Below are 22580 nucleotides of genomic sequence, written 5' to 3' on the forward strand. Positions count from 1 at the left end.
TGGTATTATCTTTTCCTTTCACAAGTTTTCCATTTTGAGTTTATAGAGAAAACCATCTTAAGAAGATAAATATTCCTGGAATCTCACTACTAGAGAGTGGCTGATTTAAGATTTGACCCAGTTAGTTCTCTTGGGTTCCAAACATAGACCTCTACACATTTTGATTGTCTTCTATATGTATCATTTCCCATTTTATTTTTTCCTTCCCCCTGTTTCTAAATTTATTGGCTATTTCAAAGAGAGGATGTGTGCATATTTATCAATCATATCTTATTGTAATGTTTGAATTAATTCAATCTTCTTTCGAATTTTATTATTCCTGCTCTTGTCTCTAATATTTGTCTGTTTTCTAAAGTCTTTGAGAGCTTAATCCTTTTCTTTCTTTTTATTTTTTTGCTTGTTTTTTTTTTTTTTTAGGGCTGCACCCATGACATATGGAGGTTCCCAGGCTAGGGATCGAATCGGAGCTATAGCTGCCAGCCTACACCACAGCCACAGCAACGCAGGATCTGAGCCGTGTCTACCACCTACACCACAGCTCACGGCAACGCCGGGTCCTTAACCCACTGAGGGAGGCCAGGGATCGAACCCTCAACCTCATGGTTCCTAGTTGGATTTATTTCTGCCGCACCACAATGGGAACTCCATCTTTCTTTCCTTTAATAATGGAAATACTTCGGGCTATGCCCCTGAAAGCAACTTTGAACACATTTTCAGGAATCTTACCCAGTGTTCTCGTTTGTTTTGTTTTATAAGTAATCTGTTATTACACCTTTAATTTCTCCTTTGCACCTCATAATTAATTTTTCTTTTTTAAAAGTACAGTTTACAATGTTGTGGCAATTTCTGCTGTGCAGCAAAGTGACCCAGTCATATGCATAATTCCCTTTCTTATATTATCTTCCATCATGGTCTATCCCAAAAGACTGGGTAGAGTTCCCTGTGCTGTACAGCAGGACCTCACTGCTTATCCATTCTTTTTTTTTTTTTTCTTTTTGCCTTTTCTAGGGCCACTCCCACGGCATATGGAGGTTCCCAGGCTAGGGGTCGAATTGGAGCTGTGGCCGCCAGCCTATACCAGAGCCACAGCAACTCGGGATCCGAGCCGCGTCTGCAACCCACACCACAGCTCACGGCAACGCCGGATCCTTAACCCACTGAGCGAGGCCAGGAATCGAACCTGCCACCTCACGGTTCCTAGTCAGATTCGTTAGCCACTGCACCACGATGGGGACTCCTGCTTATCCATTCTAAATGAACAGTTTGCGTCTGTTAACCCCAGACTCCCCATCCATCACACTCCTTCTGATTTTCTTAATTTCTAAGTGGTTGGCTTCTTGATGATCTTGTCAAACTCTGTCAATTCCTGGTAATAAAACTAGCAATCAAGCTGTATCCTGGGGATGCTGGCCTGTTGTGTTCCTCTTAAGCCTGACCAGAGTTACTCTGTCATCCAGAAGTACATGTCGCTGTACTCATGGACCTGCTGGTTTAAAATGAAAAAGAGCAGGATTTGAAAACCGTCCTTATAACACCCTAATTTTAGTCTACATTTGAGTTCTTGCTTCTCCAACCGATATACTTCATTTCTCTTATTATTAAAACAAAATCTATATTCTCAACAAAATCCTGAAGGCACACTTCCAGCTTTGGTGTTTAGAGGCAAATGGTCCCGCCTGTTCTGTAACAGCCAGATACGAGTGAAAAAAAGGAAGCGGTGTTAAGGGGAACAGGAAGACGCGCTCACAAACCCATCGATGTTTGCCAATTTTCATAAGCGTTTAAAAAGTGTCATATTTTCACGGTAATCATTTCACAGTAAAACCTGTGGTTTCCTGGTCAAAGTCATCTTAAATGAAAGCCGTGAGCTTTCGACCAGGTTTGGAGTGAAGGGACTGAAGGAGCTGGAGGCAGAATCTGTAAGAAACCCGCGTGTCCGAGGGAAATTTCCTGAACGTCTGGCTCTTGGTTCTGCTCACTCCCTCTGCACACATTAGCCGCCCCCCGACGCCCCCGGCTGTGACGCACCGAGGGCTGCTTGAGAATCCGTGACTTTGGTCCCTGAGACGTCTCTCTCACATGCTTCTGGCTTCCTCCACCCATTCATGGCATCTCTGCTGGTTTGCACACGACACCCAGGGAAAGGCACCAAGAAGGGACCAGGATTTGACGAGGGAATGATGACCTGTGAATGTTTTCTTTTTACATTTCAGGAAAGGCAGTTTCCGTAGATTTGCTGAAAAGCGCTGCTTACCTAGAGGGGGTCGGAGGAGAGAGGGCAGTGCCTGCGACCTAAGGCGAGGCAGGAAAACAGATGATGTGGGACAGCTGTTTTCGATGCTTGCATGTTGTAACCATCCGTCAACTCTTTGGTAGCAGTTCCTGCCTCTAGAGTTTTCTTTGCACAGACGTAAGAATCTAGTGGGGAACAATTATGGAAAATACATTTTTCCTTTCAAAATATTCATGGGGAGAGGAGGAAGCCTGTCCCGTTAGATCTAAAGGCAGGGTGCCTGGTGCACGGAAACCCGGCTCGTACCACTGTGGTGTTTGCTGCCTAGCAAAGTTCGCACAAGGCACATTGCAGATAATCAGGTAATAACTGCTTTGAGCGATCGATTCATGTATTCATTTAAGAAATGCGTAAGTGTTCTGGGGCCGACCTGACAAGGTACCATGGATCGAGTGGCTTAAACAACAGAAATGTCTTGTCTCACAGATTTGAAAGCTGGAAGTCCAACACCAAGGAGTCGGCAGGGCTGGTCTGAGGCCCGTGAGGGGGAGTGCGCTCCAGGCTTCTCCTTAGCTTCTGGTCAGTTTAGTGACATTTTTTTTTCCTCTTTTTGGCTTCCCTGGGGCATATGGAGTTCTGGGGCCAGGGATCAGATCCAAGCTGCAGTAGTGACCTATACAGTGGCAGCAAAGCCTGATTCTTAACCCACTGTGCTGGGCCGGGGATTGAACCTGAGTCCCAGCAATTCAGAGATGTTGCCAATCCCGTTGCGCCACAGTGGGAACTCCTGATGACAGTTTTATTTTTATTTTTTTTAATGTTTTTGTCTTTTTAGGGCTGTACCCACAACCTATGGAGATTCCCAGGTTAGGAGTCGAATTGGAGCTGTAGCCACTGGCCTATGCCACAGCCACAGCTATAGCAAGGTCAGATCCCAGCCACGTCTGCAGCCTATACCACAGCTCATGGCAATGCCAGATCCTTAACCCACTGAGTGAGCCTGGGGATCGAACCTGCGTCCTCATGGATGATAGATTTGTTCCCACTGAGCCACGATGGGAACTCCTGACGACAGTTTTTGATGTTCCTCGGCTCATGGAAGTGTCACCCAGCCCAGGTCTCTGACTTCAGCTTCACGTGGTGTCTGTGTCCAAATGTCCCCTTTTTATAAGGACACCAGTCATATTGGATTGGGGCCACCCTGCTCCTGTCTGACCTCATCTTAAATTAATTACCCCTGCGGTGTCCCTGCTTCCTAATAAGGTGACATTCTGAGGTCCTTTGAGGGTTAGGCCTTCAGCATATGGATTTGAAGGGAACACAGTTCAACCCCGTCGCGGTGAGTATTTGTTTACATAGCCCGTGACTGTTTACTGAGCATCTCTTACAATGAAAAGTACATTGCGAGGCATTGGGAGTGAAATAAATATGAATGACACAGTGCCTGTCCCAAGCCACTTACTAGAGTAGGAGACAGATGTATGAACAAATAACTATAATTGGGCAGGGCCGGGGTCAAGGTGTGTCAAGGGATTGTGGTGGCACCAGGGAGATGTCAGGGAAACTGCTCTGAAGGGGCAGAGTCTGAGCTGGATCTGAAAGGATTAAGAGGAGATCGCTTGGGAGACTGTGGGCGGCCTGGCTGAAGAGTAGCAGGGCGGTCTGGAGCAGAAGGGCCACTCACGGGACTTTAAACCGTCTTGCGATGGGAGCATAGGCTGCTCGGTGGAGGAGATGTGATGCCATGGAAAGTCTTTTTTTTAATTGAAGGGTAGTGGGTTTACAACATTGTGTTAGTTTTAGATGTACAGCAAAGTGATTCAGTTATATATGTGTGTATAATAGGTGTATATATATTCTTTTTCAGACTCTTTTCCATTTTGGTTATTACAAGATATTGAATGCCGTTTCTCATGCTATATCATAGGCCCTTGTTGTTTATCTATTTTATATATAGTCGTGTGCATCCATGAATCCCCTGCTCTTAATTTATGCCTCCTTCCTCCTCCCCCCTTTGGTAACTCTAAGTTTGTTTTCTGCATCTGTGAGTCTACTTCTGTTTTATAATTGTGTTCATTTGTATCATTTTTTAGATTCCGTATAAATGATGTCACATGAGACTTGTTTTTTTCTGACTTCCTTCACTTAGTATAATAATCTTTAAGTCTCGTCATGTTGCTGCAAATGGCATGATTTCATTCTTTTTTATGACTGAGTAATATTCCATCGCCACTGGAAAGTCATAAGTGCAGGAATGGTACTACTGGACTGTGGTTTGGAGAAGTTTTGGTTGACGGCATAGAGGCTGGGAGTGGAGGTGATTAAGTCTAGCGTTCTCAAGATAAAACAGTGAAAATGGGCACGGATCTGATACTTATGTCACTGAGTAGATCCTAAGGCCCTTCAGCCTGAAAGGAAGAGGTATTGGAGATGTCTGTGGGTGTCCATTGGCATTTGGATTTGGAGTTGGGCAAAGCATGTGACATGTGCAAGGACAGGATGGAGTGAGGGATGATTTTGTGTGTCATCATGAGAGCGGATAAGGGGGACTGCGTCTGTACGAAGAGAGGGTCAGTGGCACACCTGAACTTGATGGGCTGATAAGGATGAAGAGCCAACAAAGGCGAGTCAGAGTGAAAATTCAGAGCAATCAGGGGAGAAGCAGATGAGCATAGCATAGAAGCCAAGGACAGTTACCAGAAGAAACACCCAAGCTCACAAGTAGGTCCTGGAAGCCGAAGCCTGCATAGAGCCAATGTGCCCTGTGGCTCAGTCTTGATCTTGAATCTTTCCCAGTCTCATCTGATCTGTATGAAAATGTCATCAGTTGAATATCCACGAGGCAATTAGGATCTTTACAGAAACCTTGCAAAGAGCATCTAAGACGATTCCATTCATAGTGCCCCACAAATTTCTAAATTCTCTCTACTCCATCCCTGTGATCTGCCACCTTCCAAGTTACCTTTCCTCAGAGGGGACTTCCTCTGAGCTCTTTTTTTTTTTTTTTTTTTTTTTTGTCTTTTTTTTGCTATTTCTTGGGCCGCTCCTGCGGCATATGGAGGTTCCCAGGCTAGGGGTCCAATCGGAGCTGTAGCCACCGGCCTACACCAGAGCCACAGCAACGCAGGATCCGAGCCGCATCTGCAACCTACACCACAGCTCACGGCAACGTCGGATCGTTAACCCACTGAGCAAGGGCAGGGACCGAACCTGCAACCTCATGGTTCCTAGTCGGATTCGTTAACCACTGCGCCACGACGGGAACTCCCCTCTGAGCTCTTCAAACGCCTCTCCAATCCAGCCCTTGGAAGCCCTTTCTGTCACCCCAGCACCTCTTATCTCCTATGTTGATTCTACTCTCTTCTCCTAGTAACTCTGCATTTCTCAGCTATTCCCTCATCCATGACCCTGATTCCTGTGCAAGGAACGAGCTGGTAAAGACTGCATTCTTGGCAGAGCAGGAAAGAAGAATAAGCTGTCACTGCTTTTCTGCTAATTCTTCCCAACTCAAAGCAGACTGTTGGTGGAGTGCTTTCAGATAAGCGATGGGAGTAGAAGCAGGTTGCGGTGGTTGAAGATTAAGTAATTGATGGATAAACTGTACAAAGTGATGACTCCAGGCTATTTATGCCAGAAGCTTGACTTGAAAGGGAAAGAAAGTAAGAGGCTGCTGACCAGAAGATATCAGGTTATTGAGATAAGGCCTTTTAAACATTTTTTGGAGGGAATTTTGGTTTTGCAATCACAGTTCCAGCAGAAATTCACGTAGGCTGTGGCTGTCATCGGAAGAGAAAAATAAGTGCCATTTGCTCTGCTTGTCATTAACCTGTTTTGTTATTGGAACTGAAGAGGAAGGAATTCAGAGTCTCCTCAGGCTGGAAGCCTGGGTCCCAGAATGTGGACGATTTCTACGAAACAGAATTAAACATTAGGACAGGGTGAGGCGTGAATGTGGATCCACCTGGAGAGGAGGGCTGAGCGGATCGATGGGGCTTATTGACGCCGGGGAAGCATCCTAGGCTCCACCCAGATGATTCATTCAGCAACTATTCCTGCATCTCTTCCTGTTTCCTTCCCACGGTGCCAGGCCTTGGCATTCCTGGGGCTTCTGGGGATCTAGCAAGGCAGGTATACTATCCCATTGTTCCTTTGCTAATTAATTTATGACCCAAAGATTCCCGGTGGCAAGTGGCCATTGAGCCGTCCTGTTTAAAAGGCTGCGTGATTTGGGTCTGGGAACCCAAATTCATTGAGAAGGGGAGGGGGATGCAGACAGGTGGCTTCATCCATTGCATGAAGACCATGAGGGTTGGCCTTGAGTCCCTGTCTTATACCCTGGCCCCGGGGTGATAAAGGAATCCTAGAATGCACGTGTAAGTCAGCATCCCTGTGTCACCACTGCGGCAGGGTGATCCAAGGTCAAAAATCTGGGGAAAGGTCAGTTTAAATTAGTGAATGCTTCTGGGCACTGGCATTCGCTTTCTTTGCTTCTGCACTTGCACAACGCCTGGAAATACAAGACAGCCCACAGAATCCTGCCATGGAAGTGTCTCGAGGAGGCCTGCGCTGTGGTCTGGAAACGAGTTATTTGTAACTGGCTCACTATTTATACACATGTGGGGCAGTTGTGAAATTTGTTTCTAGGGTGTTGTGTGGAAATTGGCTTTCTTAAGAAGACTAAACAGATGTTTGCCCAATCTTTCCTTCTAGTGTCTAATTCTCCTCAAATGTCTACTGTTTTACTCTTCATGGCTCATACTTAGACATGAAAATCTGGGTTGAGCAGTCTTGGAAGCTTGAGTGAAATCTCGAGGCAACTGTATCGGTGGGTGTTTGAATCATAAAAGGGGGCCTTAACCCTCTCCCACCAGGGAGTTTCTAGGCTAAGTGTCATGACCTTAAAAATCTTATCCAGACCCTCTGGCACGGGGTGCTCCTTCAGGCCGGGCCGAGGGATCCTGCACCCAACAGCAGAAGTCATGAGCTTTTCTGTATTTCTTTTTCTTTCTTTTTTCTTTTTTAGGGCTGCACCTGTGGCATATGAAGGTTCCCAAGCTAGGAGTCAGATCGGAGCCGCAGCTGCCTGCCTATACCACAGCCACAGCAACGGCAGATCCGAGCCACATCTGTGACCTATGCTGCAACTTGCAGCAATGCCAGATCTTTAACCCACCGAGTGAGGCCAGGGATTGAACTTGCATCCTCACAGAGACTATGTCGGGTCCTTAACCTGCTGAGCCACAGTGGGAACAGTGGTTTTCTCTATTTCTACTAGAAAAACAAAGCTCCTTTCCTGCATTGCTAGAACCTGACCACTTTCTTAGAGATGATCAGCGAGGAAGGACTGGCTGGAGGAAGTGATGCGATCACTGGGTAGGAAAACACAGGCAGGAGGTGTTCTTTGCCTCGAGGTAAAACACACTCACTTGTTATAACAGCATCTGCCATGACGTCAGAATGTCCTACCATCCCTCCTGCAATGAAATCCAAGCCTGAAACAGCCCGTGTCCAAAGAACATTCCAGCAGAAGACAAACGATAGTAATTGCAGTCCCCATCGGTAGCCTCAAGGGTGGACTGGTGGATGTTAGGATTCAGCTTTTCGCTTGATGCTTGGAGATTTCTGTGGTTGTCCTCTCTCGGGCTTGAGAGGTCGCTGTGAGTGATGAAATCAGGGGAGAGAAAGTCTTCCCACAGTTAGAGAAGTGGCAGATGGAGGGCGACCTGCGTGTGACCAGGGAGAGCCGGCTATGCGAGTCGGGGGCTGGCTGCAGAGTTTTAGCCGATTCTGAAAGAGCCACTTCTGCTAGGTAGAAAAATCACGTGTGATTTTGAATTTTGCGTCTGGACAGCCATGGTTTATTACTATGGGTGCATTATTATTAGTATTTTTAGGGCCACACCTGCGGCATAGAGAAGTGCCCAGGCTCGGGGTCGAATCAGAGCTTCAGCGGGCAGCCTACACCACAGCAACGCCAGATCCGAGCTGCATCTTCGACCTACACCACAGCTCGTGGCAACGCCAGATCTTTCACCCACTGAGTGTGGCCAGGGATCGAACCCGTGTCCCCATGGATACCAGTCGGGTTCCTAACCCACTGAGCCCCAGCAGGATCTCCTCTTTTTAAGTTTTAAAGTTTTTGGAAGTGTAGGTGATTTACAGTGTTGTGATAGCATCGGCTGTGCAACACAGCAGTTCCGTTATACGTGTTGTGTGTGCACGGGTTTCAGAATGAAGAGTCTCGTCTCTCCTCTGCCTTCTTCCAAGAGGCACATACTGGAAATGGTGCCCCGTGTGTGCCATTCAGTCCCCATCTGTCTTCTCTGCAGTTTTTTATTCCCCTTCCTGCTACAGCGGCTGGACTCAGCTTTCTGAACGCTCCTAAAAGCATCCCACACCTCCCCTCTCATGTCCCAGCAGCCTCCGTGGTGTGAACAGCAGGGGGTGAAACCCCGATTCGACTGTTTTCTTCTTCCATGGAAATAAGCGAGGTTCGGTTTCTTCTGAGAAATAAATGAAGTCGTTTGCCGTGTGCATGGAGCAAAAATACCCAACGCGCCCAACCGCTTTGCGGGTGAGCTCATCCTCAGATGCTGTGTCAACCAAGCGTTTGTCTTCATGTAAGAAACTGTTTTCAGGTTGCAAAGAAGCAGAATTTGACTTCTGGAGCCCTGGGTGGCTTCTTCTCATTCAGATCTTTTCTTTGGGCTTCTTTGTGTCAAATGCTGTGAGTCAGCGGACGTGACAGTGGTGGAAAATACAGGCCGTGGTCCCTGCTCTGTGCTTCTGGAATGATCCACCGGTGGGAAAGGTGGGTGGTTGCCCAAGGTTTGCACAAAGAAATGATAAAATCTGATTCATGAAGCTGTTAAGTACCATGCAGTGGGTGGCATGAATAATAAGGAAAGGAATGAGCCCTAAGGGGTGAGGTCGAGTGGAAGTGGGGGCGGGGAGAGCGGGGAGGCTTGGAAAAGTCGCAGAAGGAAGGCCTTTTGCTCTGGAAGGAAGGAGCATGCTCAAGGACCTGGAAGGGAACAAGTGTGGCTTGAGGGTGGAGGTGGGGGGAGGTCAGATGGAACAGAAAATGCAGGACGTGGGCTGATTATAGGAGCTTGGCGGATGGGTGGCTGGCCATCTTAAAGGGCGGCTGAACTTGTTTGTCACAAACTGAAACTTCAGGCCATAAAGACTTAGGATGGGAGTTCCTGTCGTGGCGCAGTGGAAACACATCCGACTAGGAACCATGAGGTTGCGGGTTCGATCCCTGGCCTTGCTCCATGGGTTAAGGATCTGGCATTGCTGTGAGCTGTGGTGTAGGTCGCAGACATGGCTCAGATCTGGTGTTGCTGTGGCTGTGGTGGAGGCTGGCAGCTGCAGCTCCGATTGGACCCCTAGCCTGGGAACCTCCGTATGCCACGGGGGCGGCTCTAAAAAGTAAAAAACAAACAAACAAAAAAAGGGTTAGGATGCATTACCCACAGCACAGATGCAGCCTACTGTGTCCATTGCCCCTTGTTTGGGGTGCTTCATAACAGCTGGAATCTGGGTAGGCCATATTTCCAGAATGATCCCTAAAATACCTTCCGCAAGCTCAAAAGTCACTGATTCTGAGACTACTGATCATTGATATGAATCTCTGGCTCTGTTTGCTCCATCACTTGGTTAGGCTGGAGCAGCCATACTCAAAATAAGAGAGAGGGGTTCCCGTTGTGGCTCAGCACGGGTTAAGAACCTGACTAGTATCCACCAGGATGTGGGTTCCATCCCTGGCCTCGCTCAGTGGGTTAAGGATCCTGCGTTGCCATAAGCTGTGGTGTAGGTTGCAGACACAGCTTGGATCTGGTGTGGTTGTGGCTGTGGCGTAGGCTGGCAGCTGCAGCTCCAATTCCATCCCTAGCCTAGAACTTCCATCTGCTGCAGGTGCGGCCCTTCAAAGACACCAGTGATAATGACAAGGTAAGCGAGAGATTTCTCAGTTGTATCAGGGAAGGGCAGAGAGGCCCCATGGACCCCAGAGACGCAGCAGTTCAGAAAGCCTAGAGAAACCCTCAACACCCACCCCCTAAGCTCCTCGAGGCTGTGCCAAGCTGCCCTGCGCCGTCTTGGGCCTCACCTCCAAGCGTTCCTTCTGCACACCCCCTGTTTCCACCCCTACCCCCCAGCCCTTCTGGATCCCTGCCTCCACCATGGGCCTCCCCGGAGCATCTGTCCTGACCACGTGCCTTCATCCTCTGTGCTGTCAAAGAAAAGCCAGAGCTGGACCACAGATAAAATGCCAAGACCAGATTTTATTCCAGAACCACGGCGATAAGGGAAATGTGGCCTTGTCACAGCCAGGCTCAGCTCTGAATACAAGCCTAGAAAAGTGGGAATTCACAGCTGAGGGCAAGTTGGGGGACCCACTGGGGGGGGCGGGAATTTTACTGCGAGGGAATATGGGTGGGGGAGAGGAGCCTGGATCAACTGAACTTGACAGGATTCCTGCTGAAGGCAGGCTAGAGGATGCGATACCAAGCCTGGGGGTGAGGCATTTGACCAGATATTGAGGGCGGGGGTTTCTGGCTGACATTGGCTGACGTGGGGTCCAAGGTCAAGGCCTCACTGAGAAAGGGGGTTGAGAGGAAGTTTGGTCCAGGCAGGGCCCATCAGACTCACACGCCTCCTTGCTGTGTTGTGTCTACTCATCCTGTGGGTGTGCGAGCCCCTCAAAGGTTTATTTATCGTCTTCCTCCTTGAGCCCTGTGCCCCTGGACCACTGCCTGCCTTGAGCAGGCTCAGGGAGGCCGGGAAGGAGTCTGGGAAGAGGGCGTGGTGCTCTCGCCTTCCTGACGGTGAGGGAACAGCTTTTCCAATGGGAGGGTCCTGTCTTAGCCGGGTGGCCTCCAAAGAAGAGCCCGGGACGGCCCTGAGGCCATGCCGGTGGGGACACTTAACCCATGCAACTTCCAGCATCCTGAAGGGTGACTGGGATTTTCGTACACAGTTCTTGTTGAGCAGATGAGGGAATGTGAAAAGCAGAGAAAGAAGCCATTCTTCGTGGGGATGGGACATCCGAAGTCCCTTCTCAGCAAAAAGACGGCTCCAGGCAAAAAGCAAAAAAAAAACCCCAAAAACCTTCCTAGAGCAACTGAAAATGCAGGGGTGACCTCCCCCAGTGCCTCAGACACCCTCGGGGCCGTCCTTCCTCTCCTGGAATCACTGCCGTTGTTCACCTTGCAGTGTGACCCTCAGCTCAGGTGTGTGAGCAGGTCCACCCGTGGCGAGGGGCCTCTGAGCGCCAGAGCAGGACTTGTGAGGGAGGTCTGACAGGATGGGACAAAGGGACATTCTTAGTTTCACGGAACTTCCACTGAAATTGAGCCCTTCCCTTTGCCATGAATGTGGGCTCCTTATTCGTTCCCGAGGCTGGTGGTAACCAAGTGCCATGAGCTTAGCAGCGCTGGTGGTAGAGGGGTGAGCATAGCTGCCTTCCAAGGACCAAGAACTGAAGGCTTAGGACCAGATGAGGTTGGGTGGCAGGGCCAGAGACAGACGAGTGTCTGTCGATACCTATTTTCTCCCAGCTCTGGAGGCTGGAAGTTCGAGGTCAAGGTGTGGGCAGAGTTGGTTCCTGGGAGGGCTTGGGGGAGCATCAGTTCCAGGCTCTGCCCCGCTTCTGGTGGTTGCCGGCAATGCTGGACATTCCTTGGCTTGGAAGAGCATCCTTCTAGTCTGTGCCTCTGTCATTACATGGCGTTCGCCTTGACTGTCTGTCTGTGTCCAGTGTCCCCTTGGAATAAGGACACGGTCATGACTGGATCAGGGCCCCCTGTGATGGGCCTCTCTATTTCTTGCTAAGGACTGTTGACACGGATAGTTATCCGTCATACCACAAGAGCTGCGTTGCTCCACTGCTTCAGGTGCTGGCGCTCAGCTTCCGCCACTGGACAGGGCTGGACACCAGGTGGGAGCTGAGGGCTTGGTCCAGCCTGGGTCTGGGCACCTGTAGGGAGCTTCACTCCACACTGGCTCTGACCACATCATGCCCATGGGGGTTTTCAAAGGGGCCAGCCTAGAGTTATACGGCCGACCTGGGACATACGAAAATGCAGGGTTCTGGGCTCCAGACCTGCTTTATCCGAGTCTGTGTGGGATGGAAACCGTTTTTAAACATTGTTACTTTGTGGAAGTATATTGATTTGCAATGTTGTATTAATTTCTACTCTTAGCAAAGTGGTTTAGTTGCATATACACATACACATAGATTCTTTTTCAAATTCTTTTCCATGATGGATAATGACCGGATGCTGACGCTAGTTCCCTGTGCTCTACTGCAGGGCCCTGTTGTTAACCGTATTCCATATACCCCATTTGCACCTGCTGAACCCAAACGCCCAGTCCTTCCCCCCGACCCCCGGCAACCACAGGTCTGTTCTCTACATCTGTGAGTCTGTTTCTGTTTCCTAGACAAGTCTCCTTGTGTCATATTTTCGATTCCACATACAAGTGATATCATACAGTGTTTGTCTTTCTCTGTCTGATGTACTTCACCTCGTATGAGAATCTCTCCATCCATCCACGTTGCTGCCAATGGCATTCTTTTGTTCTTTTTAAGGGACGGGGCCTTGGGACTTTCGTTTTTATCCGGCCTCCTTTGAGATTCTTCCACCTCCTGAGTTTGAGAGCCTCTGGGTTGTTCAGGCTGCCTGGTATCTGTTTATTCTGCACTGCCCACAAAGCCACGCTGTCCTGCAACGGCCTGTGGGAGAGCGAGAGTCTTCTCAGGTGCGTGAAGACGGCTCTGGGGCAGGTGTCCTAACGGTGGAACCCAGCCTCCTGAACTGCCCGCCACACTCCGAGAGTCCCTGGGTTTGGAATTCCTACCCGCTCCCACCTGTCCCATCACACTGTCCTTCCAGAACAAGCTCAAACACCACACCCCTCATGGGGCCCATCCAGCGGGCTGAGTTGGTTAGTTCTGGAAAGTTCCATCAGTGTTCCGTTTCTTTTATGGTGAATGTATTTGGAACAAATTTTAACAACAAAATTTTGAGGATCTCATTTGCCATCAAAATAACCAACCCTTTCTTCATGTCATTCGGTCACTTTCTTTTCTTGCAGGCCTCTCTGTTCTCTTATGCAGCATAACATTCTGAAAACAGGACACTGGGTTGAAAACTGATGAGTTCCCTCCTTGTTAGTTTCTTTAAGCCTCAGCCCCTCAACCTCTGTAATGTGACGATAACTGACTTATGAGCCTCCCGTGTCTCCTTAAAAACTCTGGGTGCTGTCCTGATCCATTCGGCCAGAAAGCCTCTCGGATATTTGCTCACTGTTATTATTGTCAACAGGTGAATTACATGGTAGGGGTCTGTCTTGATGGTTCCCATTTTACAGATGAGAAAAGTGAGGCTGGGGATTCATGTCTTGCAGGCAGGTGGTGCATCAGCACTATGGCAGATGCTCCAGCAGGTGGTGAAGAGCTGCTGGTGAGGCGTGAATGATTTGAAGGACTCCTTTCTTTTCGTTTTTTTCCTTATAGGGCTTCCCGAGGAAGAGAATGATTTTTAGGTAAACCAACCAAGCCCAAAACCTGATAACACCGAACGTCACATGCTGACAGCTCTTTGGAAAACCTTTCCCCTTGGAATCTACACTTTGACTGAGCTTTCAAACCAGAAGTTCATCTTACCCAGGAAAGAGTGAGTAATTTGCTTTCTTTCTCTTATTTTATTTTATTTTTTAAATTTTATTTTACCTTACCTTAACTTATCTTATCCTATCCTATTCTGTTTTTCTTTTTATGGCTGCACCTGGCATCATATGGTAGTTCCCAGGCTAGGGGTCAAATCAGAGCTGCAGCCACAGCAACGCCACATCTGAGCCTCATCTGTGACCCGCGCTGCAGCTTGTGGCAATGCCAGATCCTTAACCCGCTGAGTGAGGCCGGGGATTGACGCCCCATCCTCACAGACACTATGTCAGGTTCTTAACCTACTGAGCCACAATGCGTATAATTTGCTTTCTTAATGTTATAATGCTGACATGGATGATCCTGGATTTGTCAGGAATAAGATAATTGAGCAAAAGATGAACGAACCAGGGGATTTAAAAAAGTAACCTAAAAAACCAAAACGCAGCAAAAAAAAAAAGAAGCCACTGCTAGCAGGTAGTTGGGTGCATCTGAAAACTGCTCTTGCTTCTTTCTGGGAGGGTTGAAATGGTACCCAAATCCATCAGAGAAGAATGCCAGCGGCCCACACAGATAGATCTAGAACATGTGGTTTCCAGTCCTGCAGGTTCTCTAGCTGGACGTCACTCTGGAGTCAGAGAAGGGCAGAATCGGAAGGATCCGGTGAGAGACGGGGTTCCAGAGACTTCTTGATAAGGAAGCTGAGACTCCCACCAGCGAGGGGCTGGCTAGCTTTAGAACCAGCACCAGGGCCCATTTCCTTGTGGTCTTGATGTGCCACCTTGGTGTGAACATCACTGGTGGCCATCCCAGCCTCCGTGTGGACCCACGACTCTCCACCTGTCTGTGCCGAGAGGTGCCAGGATTTCTGAAACACGAGCTGTGAAACGTGGGTCTCGGCTTCCCCGGGAAAGGGAAACACGCCATCCTGCTTCTGAGGTCTAACCATGTGGCTGTGTTCCTTTCAGATGGCTTACGTGAAGATGAGATGGGTCTATATTTCCCTGGTGGTCGTGGGAGCCCTTTGTCTGTATTTTAGCTTGGACAGTCTGAGTCCTTCTCAAGGAGAACCCTTGGCTTTCAAGAAAAAAAACGAGGACTTCCTTCAGCTCCCGGATATAGACTGCAGGCAGGATCCCCCCTTCCTCGTCCTGCTGGTGACCTCGTCCCACGAGCAGCTGTTGGCGCGCAAGGCCATCCGGCAGACGTGGGGAAAAGCGAGCACCGTGCAGGGAAAGCGAATCAGGTCCTTCTTCCTCCTGGGAACCACAAACAGCGGGGACCTGTCGCGAGCGGTGGCCCAGGAGATCGAGCAGTATCACGACATCATCCAGAAGGACTTTCTGGACGTGTATTTCAACCTGACACTCAAGACCATGATGGGCATGGAGTGGGTGTCCCGCTTCTGTCCGCAGGCGACCTTCGTCATGAAAACGGACTCCGACATGTTTGTCAATATCTACTATCTGACGGACCTGCTCCTGGCCAAGAACCGAACGACGCGGTTTTTCACGGGCTTCCTGAAACTGAACGAGTATCCCATCAGGAGGAGGTACAACAAGTGGTTTGTCAGTAAGTACGAGTACCCGTGGGAGAAGTACCCGCCCTTTTGCTCGGGCACCGGCTATGTCTTCTCCAGCGACGTGGCAGGGCAGGTGTACGGTGTGGCCGAGAGCGTCCCGTTCATTAAACTGGAAGATGTCTTTGTGGGGCTCTGCCTGGAAAAACTGCAAATCAAACTGGAGGAACTGCACTCCAAGCAGACATTCTTCCCTGACGGGCTGCCCTTCACCATCTGCCGCTACCGGAGGATCGTTGCTTCCCACCACGTCAAGCCTCAAGACCTCCTGAACTACTGGCAGGCTCTGGAAGGTTCCTTGGAGGCAGAGTGTCCGGAGGCCTGAGCGGGGCCCAAAGGCACAGCTGGACACATGCCCGACAGCCCACCGCGGTGGCGTCCAAAAGATCTTCGAGGGCATTGCCGAGGCGCCTCGGGGGGTGGGGAGGGAGCGAGGAAGGAGGAGGCGGAAGAAGAGGGAGGGTGATAGTTTGAAGGCTTCCCAGTCTAAACGCGAATGCCCCTGCAGATGATGGCCACCTGGTGCCCCAAAGCCCTAAGATCGTGTCTCTTGAGCACCTCCACTGTTGCACTAGCGCGGGAGCTGCCTGCACCTGCGTCTCTTCATCTTGGGGGTCAGCATCCGGACGAAGCGGTGGATGTTACCGACCCCATCTCACACGCAAAGACCGGGCCACTGAGAGAGGTACCAGGAGCTGTCCCGAGATTCAGCCAGCAGACACTGGAGCCAGGATGAGAAGCCCCCGCCCCAGTGTGCCCCTCCGGCTGCCTCCCTGGAAGAGGGCTGTGGGGAGCGGGGCTCTGAGGAAGGAAGGCCTGGCTGCTGGTGTCTGTCTGTCCCTTCCTAGAATCCTCTCCTCCTCCTCCAGTCCCATTCCTCTGCTTTCCAGTGCTGAGTCTGGGGTGAATGAATGCATCCCCCACATCCACCTCCAGATGGTGATGGGTCTGGCTGGCCTGAGACCTTGCTAGCCGCTTGGCACTCAGCTCGCCACAAACACGTCCCTGGAGATATTCCTGCAGTGGCTGCACCCCAAGAAACACTCGGCTCTGGACAGAAATCGGGTTTATAGATTTGGCTCAGAAATCACTGTGAAGCTTGACTCGCTGTACAGAGTTGGCCACTCTGCTGAGCGTGGGACCCCAAGAGCAGCACAGCGTGTCCTGCCAGCCACCTGTGGCACCCCCGTCTGTTTGCTTCACCTGCCCTGCGTCTGCTCTTCAGGTCTCCAAGCGCAAACCAGAGGGCTGCTGGGCGCAAGGCTGCATCTGTGAAGGCTGCTGGGAGCTTGTCTGGGAATTCAGGTGAATTTAAGTCAAGACCTTCCCAAGAAGCCCCGGGACACAGCGCTGAAGGGACTTCTGGTCAAGGAGGGTCTCCCTGGGTCCAATTCCTGAGCCCGATCTCAGCTCAGCTTCTTTGACTTTCTCCGATGGCCCTGGGACAGCTGAGTTCTGTACGGTGGAGTTGAACCTTCGATATTCTTCCCCTGGAGGTTTGGAAGAGCCTGTTCTGCAGGATTGTGGGGAAGTGGGGCACTTCTCTGCAAGGGTCTTTGCCGGGAGAGCCACTGTCACACGCAAAGCCATCTTGCTTCCGATCAGGATGCTCAGCTCTTACCTTATACTTTACCAGCCAAAGCCAAGACCTCAGGCGGCTGCGTAAGCTACAAACATTGGCCAAAGCTCCTGCCTGGCCTCGGGAAGAGGTTTGCTGCAGGATGGCCATGGCAATGGTAAATTGCAGAAAGAGGCCTGGCGTTCTCTTTTGCACAGCATTTCTTGTATCTGGGTGGAGCTGCTTCTTGGCGGATATGTTTTCGTATCCTGGCTGCTCTGAATGTGCTGGGTCATGTTCAGAAAAGCCACCTTCTCAGGTGGGAAAATCAGGCACTGAACTTGTTTGGGGAAGCCCAGATTTTGCCAGGGCTGGTCCCTTGGACTTGTAGAATGGGCTGTCTCTGATTCTGGAGATAACAGTGGGTTGTGAGGGTGAAGGAGCTAGTCTGGCACTATGCCTGGGTCTGGGCTTAGCTGTTCCCCTTATCTGGTGTGTGTGTCTATGTATGTGGCCATCGGGCTGGGTGGGTAAGTGTGGCTGACTCAGGATCTGGTTTTCTCAGCATCCACCATAGCCCTTGGCCCTAGGGGCCCACGAGCACGGGCTTGGTTCCACTACAGCCTCTGTGTTCTCTCTCTCTCTCTCTCTTTTTCTTTTTGTATTTTTATGGCTGCAGCTGCTACATATGGAAGTTATCAGGCTAAGGGTCTTCACAGCCACAGCAATGCAGGATCCTTAACCTACTGAGTGAGGCCAGGGATCGAACCTGCGTCCTCATGGATACGAGTCAGGTTCGTGACTCTGCCAACTCCCCTCCCTCCGTTCTATTTCTTTATCTAAATGAAGATCTTTCTTTCTCTAGGGAAACATTTTCCTGTGACCGTAGAACTTGAGAAGGGGCCTTAGAGCTCGTTTGGTCCTGCCTCGGCATAGGATGAAAATGAAGTTCAGAGAGCCCCCGAGGCTTGCCCAGGACCTCACACCCGGGTTTGTGTACTGAGGAATATGCGGGTGTCAGCGGAGGCCGTGTTCCATGCTGCCGCCTTGCCGGTGTGTAAGAGTAAGGAGCCGTGCTAGCCTGAGTCAGGAGGCAAAGCGGTGCTTTTCCAATAACACCCAACCTGGAGTTTCCTTTTTTCTTTTTTTCTTTTTAGGGCCGCACCTACAGCATATGGAAGTTTCTGGGCCAGGGGTTGGAGCTACAGCTGCCAGCCTAGACCACAGCCATGGCAACACGGAATCCAAGCCACACCTGAAAACTACACCGCAGTTTGAGGCAACAGTGGATCCTTAACCCACCGAGTAAAGCCAGGGATTGAACCTGCATCCTCATGGTTACTAGCTGGGTTTTTTTTTGGTCTTTTTAGGGCCGCACTCACGGCCTATGGAGGTTCCCAGGCTAGGGGTCAAATGGGAGCTGCAGCTGCTGGCCTACACCACAGCCACAGCAATGCCAGATCTGAGCCTCATCTGCAACCTACACCACAGCTCTTGGCAATGCCAGATCCTTAATCCACTGAGTGAGGCCAGGGATCGAACCTATGTCCTCATGGATACTAGTCAGATTTGTTTCCACTGAGCCACAACGGGAACTCCACTAGTTGGGTTCTTAACCCCCTGAGCCACAATAGGAACTCCCCAACCTGAGTTTTAAAATGGGACTGGAGGGGAGCCAGGCTGGTGGGGCATCCAGAGGAAGTGATGCTGATGGCAGATGCTATTTGCCAGGCCCTGAGATAAGGGCTTTACAGGTGTTACACCCTTCAGGGCTCACAACCACTCCTCGGGGAGGTGGCTGCCGACTTCCCTGCTTTCCAGATGAGGACACAGAGGCAGAGGGGTGTGGCAACGTGCTCGAGCTCACATAACTGAAAAGCAGCAGAAACAGGAAGTGAACCGAAGCTCTTGGGGGCACCGGGCCGTGTGGTCACACCCAGCACTGTGCCCCCCGGGCCATCAGCTGGCCAGAGGGTTGCAATCTGTGTACAGATGGAGGCAGGTGCCCTCTGCCTGGGCTCGGGCTGCGTGCCTGGCCCTTCCTCAGTTTTCCCACCACGCATGCCCCCCCTCCAGTGTCCGCCGCCTCTGCTGGACTGCAGAAAGGGGGGCTCCGGAGCACCAGCCCCTCCACTTTGGGGCTTGATTGCCAGCTCCTCTGAGCTCCTCAAGAGCAAGACTCCTGCCTGGGCCTCACGCCCACCCTCGCTGCAACGTCCCCTCTGCCAGCCGGGCCCACACGTGCCCCTGCGTACCCAAGTTCCCTATCTTCCAAAGCATCGTGAAAACCCCTTCCGTTCACACCCAACTTCCACTTCCTTTGCTGTTCAGCCCCACAGGAGAGTTTTCCATATTTGTTCTCTGAAATGTGTCTCCTGTTCTATCCCAAAGCCCCTTCTCATCAGACTCGAAAGCCTGACTCCATCCGATGGTTCTTACCGAGGCCGCTGCTGATCTGTGATGCTGGGTCTGTGGTCTGGTCTCCCGTCTCATCTTGCTGTCCCAACAGCTGGCCTCGCCCGCTTGCCTCCAGGACACTTGATGCTCGCAGGTCTCCCGCTCACTGGCCACTTCTTTGCTTGTTCCACCTCTTGGCTCTGCCTCCTCGGTCTGGGGTGCCTGGTGCTCAGCCTCCACCTCCTACATCCCTGGCTGTCCTCGGGGGGTCTCGTCCAGCCCCTCGGTTTAAAATACCCTCTCTGGTCCTTAGGATGCCCATTGGTCTCCAGCCCAGAACTCTCTCTTGCTCCTCGGTATCATAGATTTCATGGCCTCCTTGACGTCCCGGGGTGAGCGAATCCAAAAGTAAACTGGTGATGAACCCTGCCCCCCTCCCCCCCCGGAATCTAAGCCACCTGCAGCCTCAGCCCCCTGGGGAATGGCCGCTCCACCCTTCAGTGGCTCAGGTCAGACACTCTGGAGCCATCTGTACCTGCTCTCTCAGCCACTGTGTCTGGAGAGCCCACTGGCTCTGCCTTCCATTTGTATCCGGAAGCCGAACGCTTCCTCCCACCTGCGCTGCGGCCCCCAACCAAGCCCCCATCACCTCGCACCTGCGTTCCTGCCGTAGCTTCCACCTGGTCTCCGGGCCTCCATCACTGCCTCCCTTGGTCTGTTCCCACGCAGCATCCAGACTGCCCTTTTGAAAACACAGATCAGAGCATCCCCCTTCTCTGCTCTGAACCCTCTGGTGGCATCCCACTTCCGAGGAAAAGCCACATCTTCAATATCCCTGTCTGCCTCTGATTCCCTGACATCCCTTCACGCCTCCGCGCGCTCTCGCTGGCCTCCCTGAAAGGCCATATGATGCCGCTGCACTGGCCTTCTTGCCCTTCCTGGAACATCCCAGGCACACCCGGCCTCCTCAGGGCCTTTGCACAGGCTGTTCCTTCTGCCAAGGTCACCCTTTCCCAGGGCAGTCTCAGGGCCCAGTTCCTGGCCTCCTTCACATCTTTGGTCAATTAGCTCCTTTTTTTCTTTTTTGTTGGCTGCAACATGCAGCAGCTTCGTGTGGGATCTCCGTTCCCAGGCCAGGGACTGAGCCTGGGCTGCAGAGGTGAAAATGCCGCGTCCTAAACACTAGAGCACCAGGATGCTCTCAGTTGTCTCCTTAAGGAGACACACCCTGATCACCTGCTATGGAAAATGCAGCTCACCCCACCCAGTGGGCCCCCACTGCCTGGTTATGTTTTTCCCATCGCACTCATCCACTTCTAGCAGAGTAGACAATATCTATTTATTATAATATTTCTGTTTTGTGTATTGTTTACAGTTCATCCCACTTGAACGAAAGCTTTGTGCAGGAAAGGGTCTTGGTTTTCTTCACTGAGGAACCTCGGACTCTTGGCACAGTTCCTGGCACAGAGTCGCTGCTCAAAGATATGGGTTGAATGGCAGTGAAATGACCTTTAGAAGGAGGTTTTGAGGGAAAGAGATGAGCCTCAACTGAGGGGTGAAGGATTTCTAGAACGTACCCAACATTATGGTTCCAACATAGAGTTCCTCTATGAGTCTGTGAATGGGGTGCTGACATCCTGTGTTTACTGGAAAACCTGGGACCTGGAAGCCTCGAAATGCTATATGGCGGCCCTACTTGACCACATGTCCCCTTTCGCTAGAATGGAGAAACACCTACACTCAGAAGTGGATAAAGCCCTGTGATGTCCCCCAGCCCCCACCGGCCAGCCTTAGCTCCTCTACAACCTCCTTCCTCTGTTTTCATGATTATAGAAATTCACCTCTTTTCTTCAACTGTATCCGCCTTTTCGTGCTGCGGGAATGACAGCAATAAACCCAGGTGTCGGGAAATCTACCTGGGATTATTAAAATAACATCAGTTCCGCTGTCTTCTGTAAGTAACTACATAAGGCACATGCTTCAGACACTCAAAACCACACTACACCAACATTTGAGGTTATTTTTATTTATTTATTTTTGTCTTTTTGCTATTTCTTGGGCCACTCCTGCGGCATATGGAGGTTCCCAGGCTAGGGGTCTAATTGGAGCTGTAGCCACCAGCCTTCGACAGAGTCACAGCAACACGGGATCCGAGCCGCGTCTGCAACCTACACCACAGCTCACGGCAACGCCGGATCGTTAACCCTCTGAGCAAGGGCAGGGACCAAACCCGCAACCTCATGGTTCCTAGTCGGATTCGTTAACCACTGCGCCACGACGGGAACTCCCCGAGGTTATTTTTAAAAACCAGACCTACAAAACAGCGCAGCTGTGCAGGTGAATTCTGAACTTCGGGGCCACTGCTGGTGCCCCAGGATCTGGGCTGCCCAAGTGCAAGGAATGTGGATGGTCCTTGGTCACCCAGGAAGGGTGTCACCTTCTGAGGCTGTTTTGACCCCACTGAAGGGATTTAGTTGCTGAAAACCTGGCCTTGGTTTAGGAGGCAGCTTTGCTGATAAGTCTGTTGCATAGATTTCAAGGACGATGTCTGGTAACAGAAGAGCCAAGTGTAATTGCCTGTATCTTCGTCGAACTAAGAAACTACGCATACAATGGTATGGAATAAACCGCTCGAATATGACAGCAAATGGCAGAACTTTTTACAGACTGCAGCACCTGCCTTTTATTTAATTGCTGAAAGTGGTGGCCTTGCTGTCCAATCTCAGAGATTGGTATAATGAGTCCCATCAGTCATTTGGGTGGAAATCCTAATATCACAGCCACTTTTCAGAGATGGCATTTTGTCCATGGGTCTAATTGAATGATCCTAACCCTCTCGCCTGCCCTTCCCACAGCCTAGTCATTGAACGCTTTCCCTATCCTGTAATGTCTTTCTCCAATTATATTCTTTTTTTTTTAATTTTTAATTTTTCTAGGGCTGTATCTGTGGCATATGCAAGTTCCCAGGTTAGAGGTCAAATTGGAGCAGCAGCTGCTGGGCTACACCACAGCCAAAGCAATGTGGGATCTGAGCTACATCTACGACCCACACTGCAGCTCACAGCAACGATGGATCCTTAGCCCACTGAGCAAGGCTAAGGATCAAACCCACATCCTCTTGAATATTCGTGGGTTTCACTAC

General features: G+C 50.6%; 1 protein-coding gene across 11 annotated transcripts in view; it reads left to right on the forward strand.

Annotated features, from left to right (window-relative positions):
• Positions 1 to 22086, forward strand: part of B3GALT5 (beta-1,3-galactosyltransferase 5) — a 39844-nt gene extending 17758 nt beyond the window's left edge. For 2 of the 11 annotated variants that reach the window (XR_014825208.1, XR_014825205.1), the window contains 3 exons: positions 13755 to 13914; positions 14873 to 18442; positions 21528 to 22086. Coding sequence is in view for 7 of the 11 variants with exons in the window: in XM_084992160.1 (XP_084848286.1) it covers positions 14873 to 15808 (936 nt within the window). In the remaining 4 variants the exon portion in view is untranslated. Of the gene's footprint in view, positions 1 to 8650; positions 9045 to 12827; positions 12998 to 13754; positions 13915 to 14872 lie in introns of those variants that run through there. The other 9 variants (XM_021070992.2, XM_084992156.1, XR_014825207.1 and 6 more) reach the window with 8 other exon arrangements.
• The last annotated feature ends 494 nt before the right edge of the window (positions 22087 to 22580 follow it).

The sequence above is a fragment of the Sus scrofa genome, chromosome 13 (assembly GCF_054392235.1).
Source record: "Sus scrofa isolate SSC_HxYL_T2T_F1_AM1 chromosome 13, Sscrofa_HxYL_maternal_Yorkshire_Landrace_v2.0, whole genome shotgun sequence".
Lineage (NCBI taxonomy): Eukaryota > Metazoa > Chordata > Mammalia > Artiodactyla > Suidae > Sus > Sus scrofa.